Genomic DNA, 24959 nt, shown 5'->3' with positions numbered 1-24959 from the left:
ATAAACATTAAAAACATATATATATATATATATATATATATATATATATATATATATACACATATATACGTGTATATATACTTATATATGTATATATGTATATATGTATACACATATATACGTATATAGATACATATATATGTTTATAGATACATATATATAGATACATATAGATAGATAGATAGATAGATAGATAACAGGTTATGCATGGTGGTGTGGGAGCGGAGAGTGGCTCGCAGCAAATGTGTGGTTGAGGATTCAGAGGGCCGGTGCCATCCAAGCCTAAAGCCTGCAGAAAACTACAACTTCCAGCGTCTCCCGCGGCCCGCCTGAGCCCTGGCTGTCATGTGACCTCGGCTCACGTGTCTCTGCAGCCGGCTCGGGTGGGAAGCTCCTTAGGTAGGTGGTAGGAGGTGGAGGCGGTGGAGGGTGGAAGTGTTAAGTCTCGGACCCCAGCTGTCTAGAGCCCTGCCCACTCCGTGCAGGGCTCCGAAGCCCGGCGTCGTCGGTCCCCCGCCAGCCCTCAAGAGGACCGGCTTTGCCGAGGCGCCGTAGTTCGGACTGTTTCCACCTAGTGCTAGGCCTGAAGCGCCTTCCTAGCTTACCTCACAGCAGCCCACTCGCCTCGCTTGGGGCCTGGGGATCTTCCCCTCCGCGCCGGGTGCGCCCTAACCCACCTCCTAGTGCAGCCCTCCCTGCTTATTTCTGGGATCCAGCCCCAGACTGGACTGGGAACCCACTCCGGTTGGGATCTGAGAGGGCCTATTGCAATGGTTACAGCTCTGGCCTGAGCCTGTGGACATCATTTTTCTGGTTCTGCCGACTATCTGCTGTGACATTAGTCTAGCCTCTTTCCTTCCCTGGGCCTGTTCCTCTAACTGATCTGCTGCTCCATTATTGAGTTAACGTCAGAGCTGCTGACGCTCTGCTGACCAACGCAGAAACAGCTCACACTCTTCTCTCCACTGACAGCAGATTTTAGATAAAGTCTTGAAGAAGAAATTGGGGCCAGAGAGGGAAGTGAGGAAAATCAGATCCCAGGTCTTCGAGAAGGAGCTGTAAGAACAACACACCCTCTACCATAGCCCATCAGGCGGAAGGAGAAGGTAAGGTGGGGACAATGGAACCGGGGACTTCGCATGGAAGGACAGCCAAGAGATCTTGGACCAGTGCAGAGACCTCTGTGTCTGAGATGTGAGCAGGGTGGAGGAGGGGGTCTCACAGCTCTGGGAGCCCTGACTTTGCAGGGCTCTTTCTTGAGCTATGCTGGAAACCTGGGAGCCCAGAGCTCTCTGCCTCCACTACTCACAGCTTTGATTTTTTTTTTTTTTTTTTTTTTTTTTTTTTTTTTTTTTTGCTGTGTTACTGGTTGAGTAACAGGTTGCATAAGAGGAAGCCTGTGGCATCTGATCTTTCTGGACTTGGAGCCAGCAGAGAGATATTTCCTCTGGAGCTGTGTCCCTTGGTTGCATGCTTGGTGAGAGCACCCAAACTCTCTTTTTTTCCCTCTCATGAACGTATGGTTCCCATCTTTGTTCATCCATCACCAGGAGAAGCAATGAGAAGCATCCGACGACCTGGGGGTGGGCGGTGGCCTCATTAGCCATTCTAAACCCCTCAGTGTGCTGAGGGCATCAGAGAGACGCCTCTCTGATAGGCAATGGTTAGGTCAGTCACAAGGGAGAAGAGTGAGAGTTAGCCTTGAATTTTCAAGGGCTTTGAAAGCTACACAGAATTTAGACTCTGGGCTAGAGGGCAGTATGTTGGATTGTAATATATTGAAATACCCACACTTCTAGGTGAGGGCTGCGATTGCAAACCCTGTGGTGTGGAAACAGGCTGGGAGGCCAGATAAATTTAGACCCAAATCCTGCTCTGCCTTTTGCTAGCATGTGACCCTGGGTCAACGATATGATCTCTCTGAACCTTATGACCACTGTGATAAGGACTGAATGAGATAAGATATGTCCAAGATACTTCTGCCCAACAGGAGTGTAGCCTCTCCGTAGTGCTGATGTGTTAGTATTCCCCTCTCTTAGGTTTAGGACTTATTTACCTATGGGTCTCTAAGCCTGAAGCAAGCAGGCTTTACATCAGATATATTTCTGCCTCTGCCACCATACACTGTGACACCCAAATGCAGTGTTCTGCAGAGGCACACCTGGGTTTGAATGTCGGCCATATGACCTTGGGAATGTTGTTTCAGCGTTCTGTGCCCATCTCAGGATAACAGTAGTACCTGTGTTTCCCATCTAGGTTGAGAAGAGCCAGAGCTCACAGGCCTCCTAGGATAACAGCCCCAAACAGGCTAGTGCCGCCCTCCAGCTGCCCAGGGGATGTGGTTGTGAGGCAGAATCCACAGACCCCGTGGGAAGAGGGCTCCGAGGGCCATGGCCCAGGTCAGCATCAACAATGACCTTGGCGAGTGGGGTCTGAGCACGGACTCCGGGGAGCGGGCCCGTCTGCTGCAGAGTCCCTGCGTGGACACAGCCCCCAAGAGTGAAGGGGAGGCGTCTCTTGAGAGTCTGGGCAGAGGCACCACTTCCACAATTGGGGCCATCTTCATCGTCGTCAATGCCTGCCTGGGTGCAGGGCTGCTCAACTTCCCGGCGGCCTTCAGCACTGCAGGGGGCGTGGCAGCCGGCATCACACTGCAGATGGTGAGTGTGCTGGCTGTAAGGGCCAGAAATGCAGTTCAGGTGTTGGGTCTGAGCTCTTTACCTTGGAAGGGAGGCTTTGCCTCAAGGATAGTCAGTCAGTGACACAGGCTACCACTGCTCCCACCCTCACCTTTGGCAGACATTACTAACCTATCCCAGCACTCTTTCATCTGAGCCCAGGTGAGGCTGCAGAAGGCTTCCCAGCAGTTTGGACATCGACTGCGTATTTAATAATTTTGTAGTTTATGTTTAAAAAGTGGGCTCTTACCTTTTAGAACTACATGCTGGAATATTTACTGGTGAAATGATTTGATAGCTTGTATTTCCTTCAACATAATCCAGAGTGGCAGAGGGAAACAAGATGAGCCATGAGTTGATTATTTTTGAAGCTGAGTGATGGGTGCATGGTGGTTCATGATACCATTTTGTCCCTCTTGTGTGTATTTGAAATTTTCCACAAAACTTCTTCTGTTTTTAAAGAAAATCTCAACTCGGCAGCCTCCAGCAATCTGGTAAAGTTGCCTACAAGATGAGGCTTATTTACCAAACTGGCAGTAGGCATTGGCCTAGTAAATGCTGAGCAAGATCAGGCAGCCCTTTGTTGCCAGGCCTGTCCCACACCCTGTGGCTCTGTCCTGCTTGCAGGGCATGCTGGTCTTCATCATCAGCGGCCTCGTCATCCTGGCCTACTGCTCCCAGGCCAGCAATGAGAGGACCTACCAGGAGGTGGTGTGGGCTGTGTGTGGCAAACTGACAGGCGTGCTGTGTGAGGTGACCATTGCCATTTACACTTTCGGCACCTGCATCGCCTTCCTCATCATCATCGGGGACCAACAAGACAAGAGTGAGGTTCCCCCTCAGTACCTACTTCATCCCTCCCGCTCGGCCCTCGGGATCCTGGGTGGAGGAATGGGCACGAACACCTGCCCAAGGCCTAGCCTGGGTCCAGCCTTCTTCTGTGAATCCTCCCTCCTGGCTGCTGAGCCCATTAGACAGATGGAGGCCCTGAGGCTCAGCAGAGCAGGAGGGCCACAGCCTGCAGGAGCCTGGCATGACATTCCCTCCTTCCTCCCTGTGCAGTTATAGCCGTGATGGCAAAGGAGCCTGAGGGGGCCGGCAGCAGCTCCTGGTACACAGACCGAAAGTTCACTATCAGCGTCACTGCCTTCTTCTTCATCCTGCCCCTTTCCATCCCCAGAGAGATCGGCTTCCAGAAGTATGCCAGGTTCGGAGGCTCCACCCCAACCCAGGCCAGACAGAAGCTCTAATCACACACAGCTAAAGGCCCAGGCACTGCTGGAGAACCCCTCTCCTTCTGGGCAGCCAAAGTGGGCAAGGCAGCGTGGACCATGGCTCACAAGGCCACCAGCATAAGATTTCCTTTTGTGTCTGCATCAAGGGAGACAGTGGCCCTTTGCATAGTGAGAGATCCTGTTCCAAATGTCCTTGTCACAGAAGAGACAGGTGGTTATCAGGAGTGTGAAGGGAGCTTCCAGGCCAGGACCTTGGCTTTCCCAGGGAGGAGGGGATTTTTTATCATTTGGAATTGTAAAGCCTGGCCCCATCTTCCATGCAGCTTAGTATGAAGAGACAGGACTGGCTTCCTGGCTCAGGGTCTGAAAAGCTGTGTAATTCTGAGCCATTTCCTGTGATCCACAATTGGCAGGGTCACACTTGGCTGTCTCCAAGGTCCCCTTTAATGTTGACATCCCCGTATTTGAATCTTCAGCCCTTTTACCTCCAGCGGCTCCTACTTCTCAAAGGCCCTTGTAGCAGTCACCAAGTGAGGGCTGCACTGATGGAAGAAACACATATGCTTTGAAGCCCAGACCTCTAAGCCGAACCAGTGCATTTCCTAATGGTCAGAAATGTTAGTCTGGTCCCCTCTTGCGGTCCAGCTCCCTCCAAGCTGTGACTGGTTTCTCTAAAACCTATTTCTTTTTTTTTTTAAGTTTATTTATCTATAATAAATAATCTATACACCCAACGTGGGGCTCAAACTCATGACCCCAAGATCAGGAGTCACATGCTTTTCTGACTGAGCCAGCCAGGCGCCCCTCTAAAGCTTATTTCTCATGGATTTTTTTAATCTTTGTTTGGAATAATCTCCCAGTTTATTCAGTAGACACTGTGGTCACTAGAGCTGAGGGTAGATACCCCTGGGGTGCAATCAGAGAGAGGGCAGCTGGGGCTGGGGAAGAGGAAACTCAAACCATTCTTTCTGGCAGCTTCTTGAGCGTCGTGGGCACCTGGTACGTCACTGCCATCATTATCATCAAATATATCTGGCCAGATAAAGAGATGACCCCAGGGGACATCCTGACTAGGTGGGTAAGAACCCCAAGGAAGCCGCTACTTGGGCTCCAGGAAGTACTGGGTCAGACATCAAAAGGCCATACAGGTGCTCTTTTTAAAGCTCATTAGGTCACCAGAGCTTGACTTGTTGGTCATTGGAGAAAGGAGGCAAGAGTGAGAACCAACATCCAGTATCCAATATCCAACAGATAAGCCATTGTAAGACTTGGCCTCCAGTTATGGAGACTACCAGGGTAGAATTGCATATTTTTGCAACTTGTCCTTATCTGTAATTTCTGTATGAGGATGAATCTGTTTTCTCATTAAAAAAAAAAAAAAGTTTCTTGTTTTTGAAAGAAAAAGGAAAGCAACTCCAGTGCAGCAACCAGAAATTCTGGATTTTGGTCCCAGGAGGGTCTTCCAGAGTCTCAGTGTACTGACCTGTGAAATGGAGATGTGCCCTCTCCCTGTTTCCAGACTTAAGGGGGTTGAATGTGTAGAATAGTGGTTGGTGGAGGCCATGGTGAGATGAGTGAAGAGTAAGGACATGGGGCGGTTGGTGGCTCTGTGGGATTCACAAGCAGCAGACTCTTTGTGTGTTTGTCCACAGGCCAGCCTCCTGGGTAGCCGTGTTCAATGCTATGCCCACCATCTGCTTCGGATTTCAGGTGCCAGTTGCAAGGTTCCTATTATCCTCTTAGCTCACTCCCCACCCTGGGCAGGAACCCACATTATAGGGAGGATGGGGACATCCTGGGAGGAAAGACAGAGTCAGAGCACTGGGACTTGTCCTTTGTCCCTGGTGCCTTTGTCCCCAAACTGCCTCCCTCTGGAAACTGGGAAGGGGTCACTTCCCCACCATAACTGTGACCTTCACCCTAACAGTGCCACGTGAGCAGTGTGCCGGTCTTCAATAGCATGCGGCAACCCAAGGTGAAGACCTGGGGTGGGGTGGTGACAGCCGCCATGGTCATAGCCCTCGCTGTCTACATGGGCACGGGTGAGTGCTCCCCTCTGATGGCTGGGCTTGGAGTGCTCCCACTTTTCCTCTTTGTCTCCAAGTCCTCTGGCCAAGCTTTCCTGGGGACAGCCCAGCATTCCCAGCATATCAAACACTTCTGTAGGCATTGGCTTGAACCTGGGCTGCCTTGGGCCTCCTCCCCCCCAAATGAGACAGATGTATTCACCCATTCACTTGGCAGCTGTCAGTCAGTGCCTCGTGAGTGCCGGGAACTGTTCCCAGCACAGGGGATGCTGTGAAGATTGACAGACCTGGTCCTGCTCACCTGGAATTGACAGTCTAGCCAGAGAGTCTTACAAGAGTAAGGCAGGAGTCAGTAAGGACATCCAGACAGTGGGGAGTGCCACCACAACAGTGAGACAGGGAAGCTGTGAGTGGGACTAGGAGAGGTGGTGACAGCCTCCATGGTTCACAGGAGGCTCCTGTCTGAGGAGCCCCAGAGATGAGGAGCGAGCATCTGAAGGGCTGAGAGAAGAGTGTTCCAGACAGAGAGGTGGGAAATGCCAGGCCCCTGAGGCAGGGACAGACAGGGCTGTGCAGCTGGAGTGGGGTGATTTGGGGGTGGGGGGCAGGCAGGGAGGCCAGACGGACCAGAGTAGGTCCTGTTGGGCCTGAGGACTATGGGGAGCCCAAGAGGAAGCATTTCCAGCAGGGGCACATCTCGACAAAACATGGCTGCGGGCGCCATGCGGGGAATGGTTTGGATGACAAAGCAGAACAGGAAGACCAGGCTGTGATTCCTTCCACAGGTGTTATGGGGCCAGCATTGTTCTACCTCTGAAGACAAAGCCAGGAGCAAGAGGGGCAAATAGGCCAAGTCCCTGTCCTCCCGGGGCTCATGTTCTGGCTGGAGAGACACACAATGAATAAGTGTAAAAGGAAAACACACACACACACACACACACACACACACACACACATACACACACACACACACAGGAGAGTTCTGAGGAAAATAGAGCAGGGTGCTGTGAGTGAGCGCCCAAGGTCAGGGGTTATTGTGGATGGGCAGGGTGGACTCATTCTCTGAGGAGGGGACACCAGAGCTGTGACCTGAATAGTGAAGAGATAGGGGTGCGAAGGGCTGGACAGACAGAAGGTTAGTGCAGAAGTTCTGAAACAGGAACGTGCTGGGTGAGCTCAGGATGACAAAGGTGGCAGTGGGGAGGGGATGTGAGAAGTCAGGGACAAAGCCTCGGGTCCCAGCCTGACACCCTCTCAGCCTCCAGAGCTGCTCCAGCACCCTCCCCATCTGAGTTGCACCCTGGAGTAAATGGTCCATCCCCCTCACCCTCCCAGGATTGCCCCTGCCAGCCCTCTTGTCCCTGTCCTCAGGCATCTGTGGCTTCCTGACCTTTGGAGCTGCTGTGGACCCCGATGTGCTCCTATCCTACCCCTCGGAGGACATGGCTGTGGCTGTTGCCCGTGCCTTCATCATCCTGAGCGTGCTCACCTCCTACCCCATCCTGCACTTCTGTGGGCGGTGAGCCCCCTCCCCACCCCATGGGAGTGCTCCCTCTCACCAGGACTCCTCAGCACCCCTGAGAGCCCTTTGAACATAGTCCTTTGGCCTTTTGTGAGTCCTCTTAGAACCTGTAGTCAGATCCTTTCCTGAACACCTAGCCTCCGGCGTACCCAGACCCTTTCTTTTCAGGAGGACAATAGCATCAGTTCCCACGAGGTGAGCATGTCCTGGGCCAAGTCAGGCCCTAAGCACATCATATCCACCAACCCATCCAGTCCCCGTGGCAACCACAAGAGTACTGCTGGACCCATTGCACAGAACAGGAAACAGGATCAGCGCTTAGGGCCTTACCCCTAGTCTACGCACTCAGAGGTCTGGCTCTGTGAACCGGAGGTGGGGGCCTCTGAGACACTCTCTGTGTGGGCAGGGCGGTGATCGAGGGCCTGTGGCTGCGCTACCAGGGGATGCCCGTGGAGGAGGACGTGGGGCGGGAGCGGCGGCGACGCGTGCTCCAGACTCTGGTCTGGTTCCTGCTCACCCTGCTGCTGGCACTCTTCATCCCTGACATCGGCAAGGTCATCTCAGTCATCGGAGGCCTGGCTGCCTGCTTCATCTTTGTCTTCCCAGGTATGGACCTGTGCCCGCCCCCTGCACACCGCCCCCCGCCCTGCCCATGCAGTACCGGCTCCCAGGGTCTCCCGGCCTCAACTCCTCCCTTGCTTACCTGCCAGGAGAGTTACCACCAGCCCTTACTAATCACCCACCTCAGGCTCTGTGCTAACCCCTGCCCCTCCTAAAAAGAAGGGATAGATGTTATCTCCATTCTGTTGATGAGATGTGAGGAGGTTAAACAGACTCAACCATTGAGTAACAACTTTTCTGACCCAAGTCTGTCTAGGTGCACAGCCTACACTCTTAACCTTTCATTCGCTTCTCTGTTGCTGCCTGACTGTTAGGGATCCGGCTGGTTCAGCCCATTACAGCCCAGAGAGTGCCAGGGTCTGGCGGCAGCACCGGGATACAGAAGTCGGGAGACCCAAGTTTCAGACACAAGTCTGCCACCGGATCCCCAAGAAGTGCTCCCACCTGCCCAGCCATGAGTTCTGCCTGTACCCAGCTTATTTCTCTCTAGGAGACCAACTTGAAAGTCCTTGCCACTTTGCGAGGAGCAGGGCGGGGGGCCACATCTGCTCAGAAGTGCCCTGGGAAGGGCCCTCGGGGTGGTGGGGGCTACTGTTGAATCCCCTTCCGTGGCTGCCCCTTTGGCTCTGGGGCTCGCCTGCAGCCCGAGGAGAGCCTGTCAGACGCTGGCCTCTCCCGGGAGAGCAGATGCAAGGCCTCCGACTGCTCATGGAGTGGGGCAGAGGTGAAGAGTAAACACAGGCCTTTCTCCATTCACCGCTACCTCTTGGTAAAGGGGGAGGGTGGGCCTGAGTGAAGGAGCCCGCCTGAGCTCTCGGGGCCACGTCTTCTCTTCCAGGGCTGTGCCTCATTCAAGCCAAACTCTCGGAGATGGAAGAAGTCAAGCCAGCCAGGTAAAGCAGAGCCCGGGGCGTGTGGAGGTGCCACATGAGGGATGGGCTGGTGGGGGCGGGGGTGCTTAAAACGGGGAGAGATCAAGAGACCTGTGGACTTAAAAATAGCAGAAGAGTTTTTGGGGCGCCTGGGTGGCTCCGTCAGCTAAGTGTCAGACTTCAGCTCAGGTCATGATCTCACGGTTTGTGAGTTCGAGCCCCGCTTTGTGCTCTATGCTGGCAGCTCAGAGCCTGGAGCCTGCTTCAGATTCTGTGTCTCCCTCTCTCTCTGCCTCTCCCCCACTCATGCGCGTGCGCACTTTCTCTCAAAAATAAATAAACATTAAAAAATTTTAAAAACAAGACAAACCTCATACCTTTAAAAAAAAAAAAGGCTTGGGGCGCCTGGGTGGCTCAGTCGGTTAAGCGGCCAACTTCGGCTCAGGTCATGATCTCGCGGTCCGTGAGTTCAAGCCCCGGGTCAGGCTCTGTGCTGACAGCTCAGAGCCTGGAGTCTGTTTCAGATTCTGTGTCTCCCTCTCTCTCTGACCCTCCCCTGTTCATACTCTGTCTCTCTCGTTCTCAAAAATAAATAAACGTTAAAAAATTTAAAAAAAAAAAAAGGCATAAGAGTTGTCTAAATACCTAAGAAATGGGTGGCACATGCTAGCTGTGACAGTTTAAATGCTACTGAAGGACTTTAGAGAAAAAAGTGGAAGTTCCTCTTGCCCCTACAGCCCACTGCCCACCACATCCCTTCTCCTGAGAGCTCTCTGTCATCAGTATGGTCTTCTAGTTGTTTCTGTGTGTGCATACATGTCCAAATACATAGAGCTTCGCATACGTATGCACAAACACATGAAATTTTGTGTCTGGTTTGGTTTTTTCAAAAATGGCTTCATGCCAGACGCTTTTCTACCACTTGCTTCCTTTCACTTAACCATGTGTGTTAGAGATCACTCTACGTCAGCACAAGAAGATCCATCCACTTCTTCCCTTTTTTAAGGGCTGCGGAGTGTTCTAGTGTGTGAATGTGTGAATACTCTTATATATGTGCATCTTGACACACCTGTTTCGAGGATCTTACTAGGATCAATTCTTAGAAAGAAGTTGCTGGATCAAGGGGCATGCTCATTTTTACTTCTGCACATGGTTTCAAATTTCCCTCTAGAAAACCAGTTAGAGTCCTAGCAGTAGAGTGAGGGTACCCTGTTCTCCACACCCCTGCCAGTATTGTCTAGAACACCCTTTTTTTTTTAATTTTTTAATATTTATTTATTTTTGAGAGAGAGACAGACAGAGACAGAGTGTGAGCTGGGGAGGGGCAGAAAGAGAGGGAGACACAGAATCTGAGCAGGCTCCAGGCTCTGAGCTGTTAACACAGAGCCCTATGCAGGGCTTGAACCCATGAACCCACGCTTGACCAACTGAGCCACCAGGCGTCCCAGAACAGCCTTTTAAATTTGTGTTAGTCTAGTAGATGAAAAACACAATATTGTTTTAATATCTACATTTCCTTGAATAGTACAGAGGTTGAAAACAGCTTGTAAGCTTTTTTAAAAGAATTATATTTACATATTCTATATACTTCATTCTATAATGAAGTAATGTTCATTATAGAAAACTTTAAAAGTACAAGTGTAAGGAAGAAAATTTGAGTCATCCTTAATGTCAATACCCTGTTGTATCCTCTTACTGCCTTGTCACTATATTTGATATATATATTTGCAGATGTCTGCGCTTTTTTTTTGTAAATGGAATGGATCACACTCCATGTGACCTGCTTTTTCCTGAACACGTTTCCATCAGGAGGCATGCATTCTAATCCTGGTTCTGCCCTTAGCTTGCTGTGACCTGTCAATGAGCTCCATTAGGTCTTGGTCTTCTGACCCATGGACTGGATCTTACACTTGGCCCCACATACCTTTGTATGAAAAGTCATTTAGAAGTAGGAAGTGCTCTACTCACTAGAGAAATGCTATAAGTAATTACAATAATTAACACACACACACACACACACACACAAGTCTGCAAAGCCAAGGGTAGGTTGACTGACTAGGCCTCTCTCTCCTGCCTTACAGCTGGTGGGCGCTGGTCAGTTATGGTGTCCTCTTGGTCACCCTGGGAGCCTTCATCTTCGGCCAGACCACAGCCAACGCCGTCTTTGTGGATCTCTTGGCATAACCACTGCCTCCCAGGCAACACATGGCCTTTGCCACTGGACCCAGGAGCCCATCTCTTAGAGTTGTGGGGTCACCTTGAGTCCAGCATCATTCCCAACCGCTGGTAGGATGACATCTGAACATCCTTTTCCAAGAACAGTTCTGGAGTAAAATCAGGCCTCACACCTCTGGACGGCTCAGACCCAGCTCCTCCTGCTCTCCAGTCCTGGCAGTGCCAGGATGGAGGGAGGAGGTCTTGTATCACAGAAGAACCTTCTCTGTCCTTCAACTCTCGACTTCACCTCTGAAAAACATGGGTGAGGAGGATCAAAACATCTCAGAAAAAAGACCGCAGCCTGACTTTCCTTTGGAGAAAGTATGGGCAAAGGGCCACTCGACAGAGCACCCTGTCCTGAGCAGGACCTGTGCTCATTATCCCGGGACTCAGTGCCTGCTCCAGTTGGGCAGCCGTTTGGCCAGCCATGACTTCTCTGGGATCTGGCAATTTCCAAAGGTAGCACAAAAATCATACAGACGCACAGAGGTAGATAGAGTCATGCCTTGTCCACCCCCAGCCTGGGTCCAAAGTGAACCTGTAGACCTCTTTTCCGTGGCTAATTGACATCTCCCAAGACTTTGAGGCCTCACCCTCTTTCCCCAAAGCTGAGGGTCCAGGCATCCCTCTCCTCCTCCATCTCCAGACATCATCAAGTCTAATGTTTACAAACGGTGCCAGCCCGGCTCTGACCCAAAGGACAGGGGCCGTCCCGTGCCACCACGGTGCTGTGAGTACTCCTCAGTTAGCTTTCCCCTTGGCAGGAAGTCTGTTTATCTCACTCAGATTCCAGATGAGCCCCTCGTTTCTGTGGCACAGGGTGGGTAAGAGAGAAGGCTGGGAATCTTTCAAACCCACGCAGGTTGGGCCGGTCAGGGTCCAGGTGAGCCTCTCTGTTACCTTCTCTTTCAGTGACTGCTTCTCTCTGCCTGCCCTCTGCTTCCCCTCTCCCCTGGCAACCCCAGCAGGATAGCCCACAGAGAAGAAGAGCAGCCGAGTTGTCACTGACTGGGCAGCACTTGAGTGTAGTCACGCCGGTCTAGAAGTTTCCCTTCTGGTCCAGATCTTGTCTGCTCCCTCCCCCCAGCATTTCTTCAGCCCCTCCCCCAGTCTTCTAGCTCAGTCTCTCCTGCTCATGTAACACTGGGGCAGGAGTTGTGCCCAACCCTCTCGTGTCAGCTTCCTCAGCTCCACAGGCCCACCAGACCTGGCCTCAGTGACCCAACACCGAGGTCACATGTGGGTTGTACCCCAGGTGGGGTGAGGAGGGACACTCTTCTCCCATTCTCAATTCCCAGTTTTCCCTCCTTGGCTGTTCACTTTGACCAATGCCAGGCATTGAATCAGGCCTCCTCCACCTGGAACTCCTAGAATTTCCTTGGCCCTGCCTGCCCCAAACCTCTGTACGAGGGGTGAGAGGGACCCCCACCCCACAGCCCTCCACTCAGGGCAGTGAGACCACAGAAGCAGAGACTGGCCGCAGCCAGATGGGTTCTGCTCAGGTCCTGGAGTGGATGACTCACCTTTCTTCACATCCCTCAGCCCCTCAGCCCCTGGAGCCAGACCCCCTGTGCTGTTTTCTCTCCGCCCCCTGCACAGCACCAGGTCCTTCCAATGTCCATCCATGCTCAGTCAAGGGATGGGGGTGTAAGGGGAGTCCTCGCACAGAAACAGACCCATCAGGAAAAGGAGCTGGAATCTGGCCATGTGGCCTAAGCTCAGGAGCCCCCTGCCCTGCCCTCCCAGCCAGGGTATTTTACTGTTTCTTTTCTACTTGTGCACATTCATACCAGAGAGGATGGCTAATAAAAAGAGACTGTGCTGCTGAGCTCTGTGGCCTATGTCCAGTGCTGGGGACACAGTCCAGACCACTGACAGGAAGAAGGTAGGCTGGTGGAGAAGGGGTGGGGCAGGCACTTCTGGCTTCATCGTCTTTGACCCCTGTGTCAGGGATGAGTCCTGCTGTGTTCCCCTGACCAAGACGGGAACATGCGAGTGGTTCTTGGTACCTCCCCTCTCTTCCACATCCCATCAGGCCCTGCCTGCCAACCTGGGGATTTACCCTGGGCTCCTGTCCTTGGTTTAAGTCCTGCTTGTGTCTTCCCCGCTCCATGTGACCTCAGACTGGCCTCTGTGCTGCATGTCTCTTGCCAACCTCACATTTTGGGGTGAGCTTCCAACTCCTGAGCATCCACCCTCATCCTTTCAGAGGCATGTGTTGAACAGACCCTGGTTGTCCTGGTAGCGGAGCCAGGTACTGACTGCTCAGTGCTGGCAAGAAGGTAAACTCAGCAAAACAGACAGCGGCTCCACCCTCAGACCAAGTGGTCACACAAGTATCTATTTGCAAATTGTGATATGTGCCAAGAGGAGAACATATAGAATGTTCTATTGGGAGACCTGAAGCTTGTCTGGGGAGTCAGGGAAGGCTTCCTGGAGGAAGTGACATTTAAGCTGGCCCCTGAATGATGAGTAGGAATGAACTAAATGAAGAGAGGTGAGGAAACCTTTCCAGGCCATGGGAACTACGTGTGCACTTGGTGTTGGAAAAACATTGTCTGTGGGGTATCGCCTGGATGTGGGAGAGCAACAGGGATGAGACTAGAGCATTCTGGGGTGGTCTTCAGTGGCGCCCCTCTTGCCCACAGGGTAAAGTGTAACCAGCTCATCTTCCACCACACTCCCTCCCTCCCTCCTGGTGCGAGTGGGGACTCTCTCCAGGGAGAAAATACTTCTGAAGTGGCCTAGTACTTTTGAGGGCTGGAGGAGTGAGACAGCTTTGGGCCGCGCTTCACGGGAGGACTAGGGGACGAGAAGTTGAGGTTTGGTTTCACTTTCTCTGAACAAAGAGAAGGAAAGGTTACATCTATGCTAAAGGCCAAACACCAGATTCATCATTTGTTCGTTATATTCAAGACTTTGCTCGTGTCGTGTCGTCGCCATACCTGTAGGCACTTGATCACATCTCCCCGTTGCACTGTAAGCTCCATGGGAGCAAGGGCATATCTCCTGTTAAACAAAATTCAACCGAGTAAACTGGAAGATCTAATAGGCTTTATTAAGGAATTCATGAATCAAGCAGTATCCTGTCTAGCAAGTACAGAGATGCTCCAAGGAGTTGTGCAAAATGGAAGGTTTTTACAGGAAGGGAGTGGGACAAGGTGGTTATTAGCCAATGAAAAGAAAGCATTGCTTCAGGCAAAGTCACCCTCACTTAAAGGGAAGGGCAGGGGTCTTGGGTGGATTAGCTCATCTTCCTTTGGGGGATGGAGAGGGCCCAGGTGACAGATTGCCCCCTTGGTGCTGATCAGAAAATTCCTGACTGATCAGTTAAGACATTTCTGGGGAGGTTGAAACTGCAATTAAGTCTCATTTTGCTATCCTGGAGGCAAATGACTCCACCTTAGGCCTGTGGTTTTGTTTTTAACACTCCTTATCCATCTGGTGTCTTAGTCTGGAGCCTGGCCCATTGTAAGCAAGTGTCCTATAGTTGTGGAGCCAATGAATGAATAGCAAGGAACATTTGTTGAATTCTTCCTTTGTGCCCCAACTTCACCTGCATCATCCTCTCTTGATCCTTGCAACGGCTCTGGAGGGAGGCTAAGAAAGACTATCACATAGTTTGCTCAGGGACACATTGGTAATAAAATTGAAGTCCGACTGCACTCGTCATGCATGGATAAACAAGTGAGCAGAAGGCTTTCTCAGAGCCAGCCTAGTGCTTTCTGACCCCTGAAGGCAAGCTCAGGAGCCTAATACCCCCATGCTGGCACCAACACCAGATCTTGGAACCTTTGGATCATCCTCCGAGCCAATCCCTGTCAAGTACTGGGATGCCTGCTGACTAGTGGCTCTGGGCAAACTGCGTCTCCCCTCTGGGCTTCTGTTTTCCCGGCTCTAAAATTGTGGAGTGATAATCACTGACCTTATTTACCTCCCAGGGAAAAGGGGAGCCAATGTAAAGACAGCACAGGAAAAATGACAGAAGTGCTTTGTAGCCAGAAATCAACATTCACAGAATAAATATGAGAACTCGGTGTCTCCTCAAAAAACTGGGATTTCCCTACCGCTTCCTGTGAGTCAGGGTACTCTTCAAGCTTTAATACAACATACAAAATTTTTTTAAAGTTTAATTTATTTATTTTTGAGAGAGAGAGAAAGATCATGAGTAGGAGAGGGGCAGAGAGAGGGAGAGAGAGAATCCCAAGCAAGCTCCATGCTGAGCCCCAGCAGGGTTCTCAACCTCATGACTGTGAGATCATGACCTAAGCTGAAATCAAGAGTCAGATGCTTAACCAACTGAGCCACCCAGGCGCCCCTAATGTACATGCAAAAATTTTATCTCCTTAGGATACAAGTTCTGATTCAGTAGGTCTAGGGAGCCTGAAGTCTGTATTGTTAATGCTCCCAGTGTTGCCCATGCTCTGGAGCTTGGACCACACTTTGAGTAGCAGGAGACTGGTGGACGGAGCAAAGCCTTCTAGAAGCCTCAGATAGACCTGAGGTGGATCTCAGCAATGCTTCTTAACACTGTGGAAACCCAGAGAATCAGTTCACTTGTCTCAACCCTGCTTTTCTCCACTCTAAAGTAGGAGTGATGGTGCTCACCTTGTAGATGTAAATATTTCAAATCCAAGGACAAATGGCATAATAACATATGTGAAGTGCCTGGAAGCTGGCCAGGATTGTGTTGGTCATTTCCCTGTACTGGAAGGAAGGAGGGAAGCGCGTGAATGCAGTTTCTTCTTTTGGTCAATAGAGGTCACCTCTGTGTAGTTTCTTCTTGTGAAAGAGGAGACTTCAGGGGCGCCTGGGTGACTCAGCTCAGCTTCTGACTCTTGGTTTCGGCTCAGGTCATGATCCCAGGGTTGTGGAATCAAGTCCCATGTCAGACTCCGTGCTGAGTGTGGAGCTTGCTGGGGATTCTCTCTCCCTCTTCCTCTCCCTCTCCCTCTGCCTCTCCCTCTGCCCCTTTCCCCCAGCTTGCTCTATGTCTCTCTTAAAAAAAAAAAAAAAAGGAAAGAAAGAGGAGACTCCAGTCCTCTGAGTAATTTAGCTGCTGCCTAGTACCCCTGAGTGATGCCCCTATATTGGGGTCAGGACCGCAATAATCACACAAACCAATCGTGTAGGTAGATGTGCTAATGTAGATATTATAAATCCGGATTTGGTAATAATTCATTGCTATGATACAATGAAAAAAAAATCAATAGGTACAGAGGAAGGCCAGAGAGAGACATTGTAGCCAGGAAGAAGGCTGACACACTGTCCTGTGAAGGAACACTGTGTGTCCTGGGAGGGAATAGGCACAAGATTCACTAGGTCATTCTTCCATGAAAAAGGAAATTGATGTATCAAAGGAGGAGTTAAGACGATGGAATAGTAAAGGGACTTTGGGCTAGTCTCATCCCTCAAACACAGATCAACATCAAACCACCTTGAACACCTAGGAAATCTATCCGAGGATTAACAGAACAACTGTGTAATTTGAGGGAGAGAGCACAGCAGCTTCTGTTAACAAGCTGACCAACACACACCTAGGATCTAACTTCCTTCATCTTATTTTTTTATTTTTAATTCATTCTGTTGTTGTTCTTGTTGTTTTCTTCCTCCAAAATGACAAGATGGACAAATTCACCTTAAAAGAAAGAACAGGGGGTGGGGGGCTGCCTGAGTGGCTCAGTCAATTCAGCATCCAAATAACTCTTGATTTCAGCTCAGGCTATGATCTCATGGTTTGCGAGTTAAAGCCCCACATCTGGTTCTGCGCTAACAGTGATGAGCCTGCTTGAGATTCTCTCTCTCTGCCCCTCCCCTGCTCTCTCTCTCTCTCTCTCTCTCTCAAAATAAATAAATGAAATAACTTAAAATAGAAAGAAAGAAAGAAAGAAAGAAAGAAAGAAAGAAAGAAAGAAAGAAAGAAAGGAAGGAAGGAAGGAAAAGGCACTCGGGTGGCTCAGTCGGTCAAGTGTACAACTTTGGCTCAGGTCATGATCTTGCGGTTTGTGAGTTCAAGGCCTGCATCAGGCTCTGTGCTGACAGCTTGGAGCCTGGAGCCTGCTTCGGATTCTGGGTCTCCTTCTTTCTTTGATCTTCCCCTGTTCCCACTCTGTCTCTCTCAAAAATAAATAAACATTAAATTACAGTGGGAATGCAAGCTGGTGCAGCCACTCTGGAAAACAGTATGGAGGTTCTTCAAAAAACTAAAAATAGAACTGCCCTACGACTCAGCAATTGCACTACTAGGTATTTATCCAAGGGATACAGGTATGCTTTTCCAAAGGGACACATGCACCCCCATGTTTATAGCAGCACTATCAACAATAGCCAAAGTATGGGAAGAGCCCAAATGTCCATCAGTGGATGAATGGATAAAGAAGATGTGGTATATATGTATCCAATGGAGTATTACTCAGCAATCAAAAAGAAGGAAATCTTACTATTTGCAACTACATGGATGGAACTGGAAGGTGTTATGCTAAGTGAAATGAGTCAGAGAAAGACAAAAATCATATGACTTCACTCATATGAGGATTTTAAGAGACAAAACAGATGAACATAAGGGAAGGGAAACAAAAATAATGTAAAAACAGAGGGGGACAAAAGATAAGCGACTCGTAAATATGGAAAACAAACACAGGGTTACTGGAGGGGGTGTAGGATGGGGGATGGGCTAAATGGGTAAGGGGCATTAAGGAATCTACTCCTGAAATCATTGTTGCACTATATGCTAATTTGAATGTAAATTAAAAACAAATTACAGGACAGCTGGGTGACTTATTCAGTTAAGCGTCCAACTTTGGCTCAGGTCATGATCTTGCAGTTGGTGAGTTTAAGCCCTGTGCCAGGTTCTGTGCTGACAGCTCAGAGCCTGGAGCCTGCTTCTGATTCTGTGTCTCCCTCTCTCTCTGCCCCTCCCCTGCTCACGCTCTGTCTCTCTCTCTCTCTCAAAAATAAGTAAAAACTTTTTTTTTAATTTTTAAAAAAGTAAGAAAGTACAGGAGGGCACCTGGGTGGCTCAGTCAGTTAAGCATCCTTCCAACTCTTAATTTCAGCTCAGGTCATGATCTCACAGTTTGTGAGTTCAAGCTCTGCATCGGGCTTTGTACAGATAGTGGAGAGTCTGCTTGGGATTCTCGCTCTGCCTCTCTCTCTCTCTCTCTCTCTCTTTCTCTCTCAAAATAAATAAATACATAAAAAAGGACTAAAATCTAATCGAGTCAAAATGAAAAATGCTGTAACCAAGATGCAAACCCAAATAGAGGCCATAAAAATGAGGATGGACAAGGCAGATGAGCAAATTAGCGATATAGAAGATAAAATTATGGAAAATAATGAGCTGAAAAGTGAAACAAAGGTCAGGGATCATGAAGAGACTTAGGGAATTCAGCAATGTATTCAAACCTAATTACATGCATATCGTAGGAGTTCCAGAAAATGAAGAGAGAGAAAAAGAAGCAGAAGGTTTATGTGAGCAAATTATACTTGAAACCTTCCCCAGATCTGGGGAAGGACACAAACATCAAAATCCAACAAGCACAGAGAATTCCCATTAAATTCAACAAAAGCCAGCTATTGATTGCCAAGACATATCACAGTCAAATATATACAATGGAATATTACTCAGCCATCAAAGAGAATGAAATCTTGCAATTTGCAATGATGTGGTTGGGGCTAGAATGTATTATGCTAAGTAAAATAAGTGAATCAGGGAAATACAAACACCATATGGTTTCATTCCTATGTGGAATTTGAGAAACAAAACAGATGAATATATGCGAAGTTGGGGGAAGAGAAGGAAACAGATCATAAGAGACTCGTTTTTATAAAGTACTTTTTAGGGGCGCCTGGGTGGCTCAGTCAGTTAAGTGTCCAAATTTGGCTCAGGTCATGATCTCACAGTCCATGAGTTTGAGCCCCACATGGGGCTCTGTGCTGACAGCTCAGGGCCTGGAGCCTGCTTCAGACTCTGTGTCTCCCTCTCTCTCTGCTCCTCCTCTGCTCATGCTCTGTCTCTCTCTGTCTCAAAAATAAATAAAAACATTTAAAAAAATAAAAAATAAAGTATTTTTTAAATGTTTATTGATTTGAAAGAACATGTGCATGTGTATGTGAAAGGAGGGGCAGAGAGAGGGAGAGAGGGAATCCCAAGCAGGCTCTACACTGTCAGTGCTGAGCCCAACACGGGGCCCAGTCCCACAAACCACAAGATAATGACCTGAGCTGAAGTCAGCTGCTTAACCAACTGAGCCACCCAGGCACACCATTTTTTTTAATGTGGCATATCCATGCAATGCAGTATTATTCAGTCTTTTTTTTTTTTTTTTAACATATATTCATTTTTGAGAGACAGAGCCCAAGCAGGGGTAGGGTAGAGAGAGAGGGAGACACAGAATCTGAAGCAGGCTCCAGGCTCTGAGCTGTCAGCACAGAGCCTGACATGGGGCTTAAACTCACAAACTGCAGGATCATGACCTGAGCCAAAGTCGTATGCTTTACCGACTGAGCCACCCAGGCGCCCCAAGAGACTCTTAATGATAGAGAACAAACTATGGGTTGAAGGAAGGAGGTGGGTAGGAGATAGGCTAGATGGTGATGGGTACTAAGGAGGGCACTTGTGATGAACACTGGGTGTTATATATTAAGTGATGAATCACTGAATTCTACTTCTGAAACTAATATTGCACGTATGTTAACTAAAATTTAAATAATAAATATAACTAAAAAAAAAAAAAAAAAGAAAAACCCAGAACATCACAAATTAAGTTTGTGGACTTAAAAAAAAAAAGTCCAGCACGTAAGAAGGTTGGAAGTGGCCACTCCATCCTAACAACAAGTAAAAAAGCTGAACCAACTGAAAAGTCAACCACTCTCCTTAAATCTGTAGGATAAGTCCGATTACAGGTCCCTGAAAATTGAAGAGAGTGACAAGCAAGTAGGAACTGGAGCCAGGGTAGGGAAGCCCGAACTGTGATTGACGAACTGCTGGAGGCTCAGTGGGTACAAATCTGACAGATAAAAACCCCAGGGGACCTAGTCGTGGGAGGGGGCACACTTTTGTGCATTTTACCTCCCCGAGCTTTGCAGGTTCTCCTAGTAAATGTCAGAGAAAAACCCCCTCCAGTTTCCAGGAGGGGAAAGACGAAGCCCTTTTGAAATGTGCCACAGCATTCTGACCCTCACGAGACATGCCCTCGGGGGAAACTTAAAATTTAACCAGAGCCTAACCTGCTGGGATTTTATCAGAGCCTAACTGACGTAAGGGAAGGGAAATACCCAACTGCAGCCAGCTCTAGCCTTCCACGTGGAGGAAGGGAAACAGGTCAGTCCAGCTCCCTCTACTTGCCCTGTCCCATCCAGAGAGGACTGGGGAGAGAAATGAGAAGCATGTGTGAGGTTCACAGTCCAGGGGTACAGAATCACTGAAGACAGTGATTTCTTGTTTTTTAAAGTTTATTTATTCTGAGAGACAGAGAGAGGGGGAGGGAGCTGGAACACAGGAGGGGCGGAGAGAGAGAATCCCACTATCAGTGCAGAGTCTGACAAGGGGCTCAGATTCCTGAACGTGAGATCAGGACCTGAACCGAAAATCAAGAATCAGTCGCTCAACTGACTGAGCCACCCAAGTGCCCCTGAGGACTGTGATTTAATTATTGGACAATAGAATGCTTCCTTTCCTCCAACGCCTTGCCACCCCTTTATGAAAGCCTATTTACCACAGTTTCTTTTACCCAGGACACGATGTCCACTTATCAAGTAAAAATTATGAGATATATTAAAGGCCAAAAATACATTTTGAAGAAACAGAGCAAACATCAGATCTCTAGATTCAGATATGGCAAGAATGTCGGAATCACCAGACAAGGAACTTAAAGCAAGGATGATCAATATGCTGAAAGAGCTCTGGTGGATACAGTAAGCGGCACGCAAGAACACATGGACAATGTGAGCAGAACGATGAGCCAAAACAGAAATGCCGAAATGAAAAGCATTGCAAGAGACATGAAGAATGCCTTTGATGGACACACAAGTAGACCGAATACAGCTGAGGAAAGACTCTCTGAGTTTCAGGATATCTCAGTAGAAACCTCCAAAACTGAAAAGTAAATAGAAAGAAAAAAAAAAGAAAAAAGACGGGGCACCTGGGTGACTCAGTCCATTAAGCATCCAGCTTCCATTTGGCTAGGCTCATGATCTCGCAGTTGGTGGGTTCGAGCCCCGCATTGGGCTCTACACTGACTGCTGAGCCTGAAGCCTGCTTCAGATTCTGTGTCTCCCTCTCTCTCTGCCCCTTCCCCAGCTTGTGTGCTCTCTCTCTTTCTCTCTCTCTCCCTCTGTCTCTCTCTCTCCCTCTGTCTCTCTCTGTCTCTCTGTCTCTCTCTCTCAAAAACAGGGGCACCTGTGTGGCGCAGTCAGTTAAGTATCTGACTCTTGATCTCAGCTCAGGGCATGATCTCACAGTATGTGAGTTCAAGCCCTGCATGGGGCTCTGTGCTAATGGTGCAGAGCCTGCTTGGGATTCTGTCTCTCCTTCTCCCTGACTTTCCCCAGCTTGTGCTCGCTCTCTCTCTCTCTCTCTCTCTCAAAATAAATAAATAAATAAACTTTAAAAACATAAAGTAATTAACATTAAAAAAAATTTTTTTAATGAAAAGCAAAAGAAAAACAAAGAAAATCCAAGAACTATAGAACAACACAGAGGGAGTACCATATACATAACAGGAGTACCAGAAGAAGAGAGAAAGGAACAGAAAATATTTGGAAATATTTTGGAAAAGTAATGACAGAGAATTCCCCCTAAATTAATGTCACACACCAAACCACAGATGCAGGAAGTTCAGAGAACACCAAGCAGGATAAATGCCAAAAAATATGACACCTACGGGTGCCTGGCTGGCTCAGATGGTAAAGCACACTATTCCTGATGTCAAAGTTTTAAGTTTGAGCCCCACTTTGGAGGCTGATATGGCACCAATCATTTCATTTTCAAAATATAAAAAGTCAAAGATACTTTTTAAAAATTTTTTTTTAACATTCATTTATTTTTGAGACAGAGAGAGACAGAACACGAACGGGAGAGGGTCAGAGAGAGGGAGACACAGAATCTGGAACAGGCTCCAGGCTCTGAGCTGTCAGCACAGAGCCCGATGCAGGGCTCGAACTCACGGACCCCGAGATCATGACCTGAGCCGAAGTCAGCCGCTCAACCGACTGAGCCACCCAGGCGCCCCTCAAAGATAAATTTAAAAATCCTGAAAGAAGCCAAGGAAGGGGGGAGAGGGGAACACCTACAGAGAAGCAAAGATAAGAATTACATCTGACTTCTCAGAAACCATGCAAACAAGAAGAGAGTAGAATAAAATATTTTAAAGATTAAGAGAAAAAAAAAACCACCAACCTAGAATTTCTGTGTACCCTGTGAAATTATCCTTCAAAAAGGAAGGTGAAATAAAGACTTTCTGAGACAAAAATGGAAGGAATTTATTGCCAGTAGACTTGCCTTGAAATAAGTGTTAAAAGAAGTTCATTAGTGAGAAAGAAAATGAAAGCTAGAAGATATTACAATATAAAATAAGAAAAGAAAGCTGGGGCACCTAGGTGGCTCAGATGGTTAAGCATCTAACTCATGATCTTGGCTCAGGTCATGATCTCAGGGTTTGTGAGTTCGACCCCTGCATTGAGCTCTGCGCTGACAGTGCAGAGCCTGCTTAGGATTTGTCTCTCCATCTCTCTGCCCCTCCCCCAAACTCTTTCTCTTTCTCTCTCTTTCTCAACATAAATAAATAGAAAGTTTTTTTTTTAAGAATGCTTTGAAGAATAAGCAAAATAAAAGCTAACACTAAAAATCAGAACTATGAGAGCCAAATTAAAAAATCAAAACAAGAGGGGTACCTGGGTGGTTCAGTCAGTTAAGCCTCTGACTTTGGTTCAGGTCATGATCTTATGGTTTGTGAGTTTGAGTCCTGCATCGGGCCCTGCACTGACATCTCAGAGCCTGCTTTGGATTCTCTGTCTGCCTCCTCTCTGCCCCCCACCCCCACCCTCTGCTCTCTCTCTCTCTCTCTCAAAAATAAATAAATATTTTAAAAAATTAAACAAAAGTCAAAGACAGTTAAGAAACTCTCCCCAAAAGCTAAACAAAAAGCCAAAGAGATGGAAAAGAAGCAATAAAGAAGTTAGAGTTTCTGGGGTGCCTGGGCAGCTCAGTCCATTAAGCGTCCAACTTCGGCTCAGTTAATGATCTCACAGTTCGTGAGTTCAAGCCCACATCTGGCTCTCTGCTGTTAACCCAGAGCCTGCTTCAGATCCTCTGTACCCCTCTCTCTGCCCCTTCCCCATTCATTCTCTTTCTCCCCCCCTCTAAAAATAGATAAATAAACTTAAAAAAAAATGAAATTAGAGTTTTAACTCAGCTCCAACACCTGACTAACAGAGGTCCCAGAAATAGAGAACAGAGAAACTGGGTGGTGGGGTGGGGAACAAGGAAGGGAGATATTACCAAAGAGATAAGAAGATTTCCCAGGACTGAAAGATGTGAGTCTCCATATTTGTGACAGTAAATTGGAATTTTAAGAGCTGTACACTGGAAATAAAATCATAAAGGTTTTCTGAGATGGTGGGAGCCAGGAGAGCATACTTCTTAGCATAACTGCAAGCTGGAAGATAACACGTCAATGCCTTCATAACTTTCTTTTTTTTTTTTTTTAATAATGAGTCATTATTTTGGTTTTTAAAAAAAATTTTTTTTTAATGTTTATTTATTTTTGAGACAGAGAGAGACAGAGCATGAACAGGGGAGGGGCAGAGAGAGAGGGAGACACAGAATCTGAAATGGGCTCCAGGCTCTGAGCTGTCAGCACAGAGCCCAACGCGGGGCTCGAACTCACAGACCGCAAGATCATGACCCGAGCCGAAGTCGGACGCTTAACCGACTGAGCCACCCAGGCGCCCCAAGTCATTATTTTGAGAGAGAGAGAGAGAGTGCACAAGCAGGAGAGAGATGTGTTTTTTTTTTTTAATGTTCATTTATTTTCGAAGAGGGAGAGGCAGAGAGAGAGGGGGACAGAGGATCCAAAGCAAGCTCCACACTGATAGCAGAGTGCCCGATGCAGGGCTTGAACTCACAAACCATGAGACCATGACCTGAGCTGAAGTCAGATGCTCAATCAACTGAGCCACCCAGGCACCCTATGCCTTCATAATTTTCAGTGAACATTTTCTTTTCTTTTTTTCTTTTTTAACATGTATTCATTTTTTAAGAGACAGAGACAGAACATTAATGGGGGAGGGGCAGAGAGGGAGACACAGAATCTGAAACAGGCTCCAGGCTCTAAACTGTCAGCACAGAGCCCCATGCCGGGCTCGAACTCATGAACTACGAGATCATGACCGGAGCTGAAGTCAGATGCTTAACTGACTGAGCCACCCAGGTGCCCCTAAGTGAACATTTGCAACTTAAGTTTCACTATACAACCAAACTCTCAGTCAAGTGTGAGGCTAAAATAAAAATATTTACTCATAGGGTGCCTGGCTGGCTCAGTGGGAGAAGTATATGACTCTTTTTTTAATTATTTGTATTTGAAAGAGGGAGGAGAGGGGCAGAGAGAGACAGAGACAGAGGATCTGAAGCAGGCTCTGTGCTGACAGCAGAGAGGCTGGTGCAGGGCCCAAAAGTCAGACACTTAACCAACTGAATCTCCTCAGGGGCCTATATGACTCTTGATCTCAAGATTGTAAATTAGAGCCCCATTTTGGGTGTAGAGACTACATTTTATTTTATTTTATTT

At 48.3% G+C, this 24959-nt stretch overlaps 1 protein-coding gene across 6 annotated transcripts; it reads left to right on the top strand.

Annotated features, from left to right (window-relative positions):
* Positions 1–319: 319 nt before the first annotated feature.
* On the top strand, positions 320–13000 carry SLC38A7 (solute carrier family 38 member 7). Of its 6 annotated transcripts, XR_006211831.1 has the most exons (13): positions 320–399; positions 973–1106; positions 1381–1477; positions 2257–2660; positions 3306–3504; positions 3741–3885; positions 4889–4987; positions 5566–5623; positions 5841–5955; positions 7312–7459; positions 7869–8068; positions 8398–8976; positions 11037–11081. XR_006211831.1 is itself a non-coding variant. In XM_042969244.1 (12 exons), the coding sequence occupies exons 3-12, from the start codon at positions 2391–2393 to the stop codon at positions 11137–11139; spliced, it is 1392 nt and encodes a 463-aa protein (XP_042825178.1). In that variant the 5' UTR covers positions 420–1106; positions 1381–1477; positions 2257–2390; the 3' UTR covers positions 11140–13000. The 6 variants fall into 6 exon arrangements, 2 of the variants coding, with proteins under 2 accessions (XP_042825178.1, XP_042825177.1); XR_006211830.1 differs by lacking the exon at positions 320–399 and having other exon boundaries at positions 420–1106; XR_006211832.1 differs by lacking the exons at positions 320–399; positions 11037–11081 and having other exon boundaries at positions 420–1106; positions 8398–8807; positions 8922–8976.
* The last annotated feature ends 11959 nt before the right edge of the window (positions 13001–24959 follow it).

Source organism: Panthera tigris, chromosome E2 (genome assembly GCF_018350195.1).
Source record: "Panthera tigris isolate Pti1 chromosome E2, P.tigris_Pti1_mat1.1, whole genome shotgun sequence".
Lineage (NCBI taxonomy): Eukaryota > Metazoa > Chordata > Mammalia > Carnivora > Felidae > Panthera > Panthera tigris.
The sequence above is the reverse complement of the archived record's forward strand: the minus strand, read 5'-3'. Positions and strand labels throughout refer to the sequence as shown.

Excerpts from the sequence above, each read along its gene's own strand:
- SLC38A7 (XM_042969243.1), top strand. The coding sequence starts at position 2,391 with ATGGCCCAGGTCAGCATCAACAATGACCTTGGCGAGTGGGGTCTGAGC. Across the intron at positions 4,988-5,565 it reads CCAGGGGACATCCTGACTAG|GCCAGCCTCCTGGGTAGCCG; the intron begins GTGGGTAAGAAC and ends GTTTGTCCACAG. Across the intron at positions 7,460-7,868 it reads ATCCTGCACTTCTGTGGGCG|GGCGGTGATCGAGGGCCTGT; the intron begins GTGAGCCCCCTC and ends CTGTGTGGGCAG.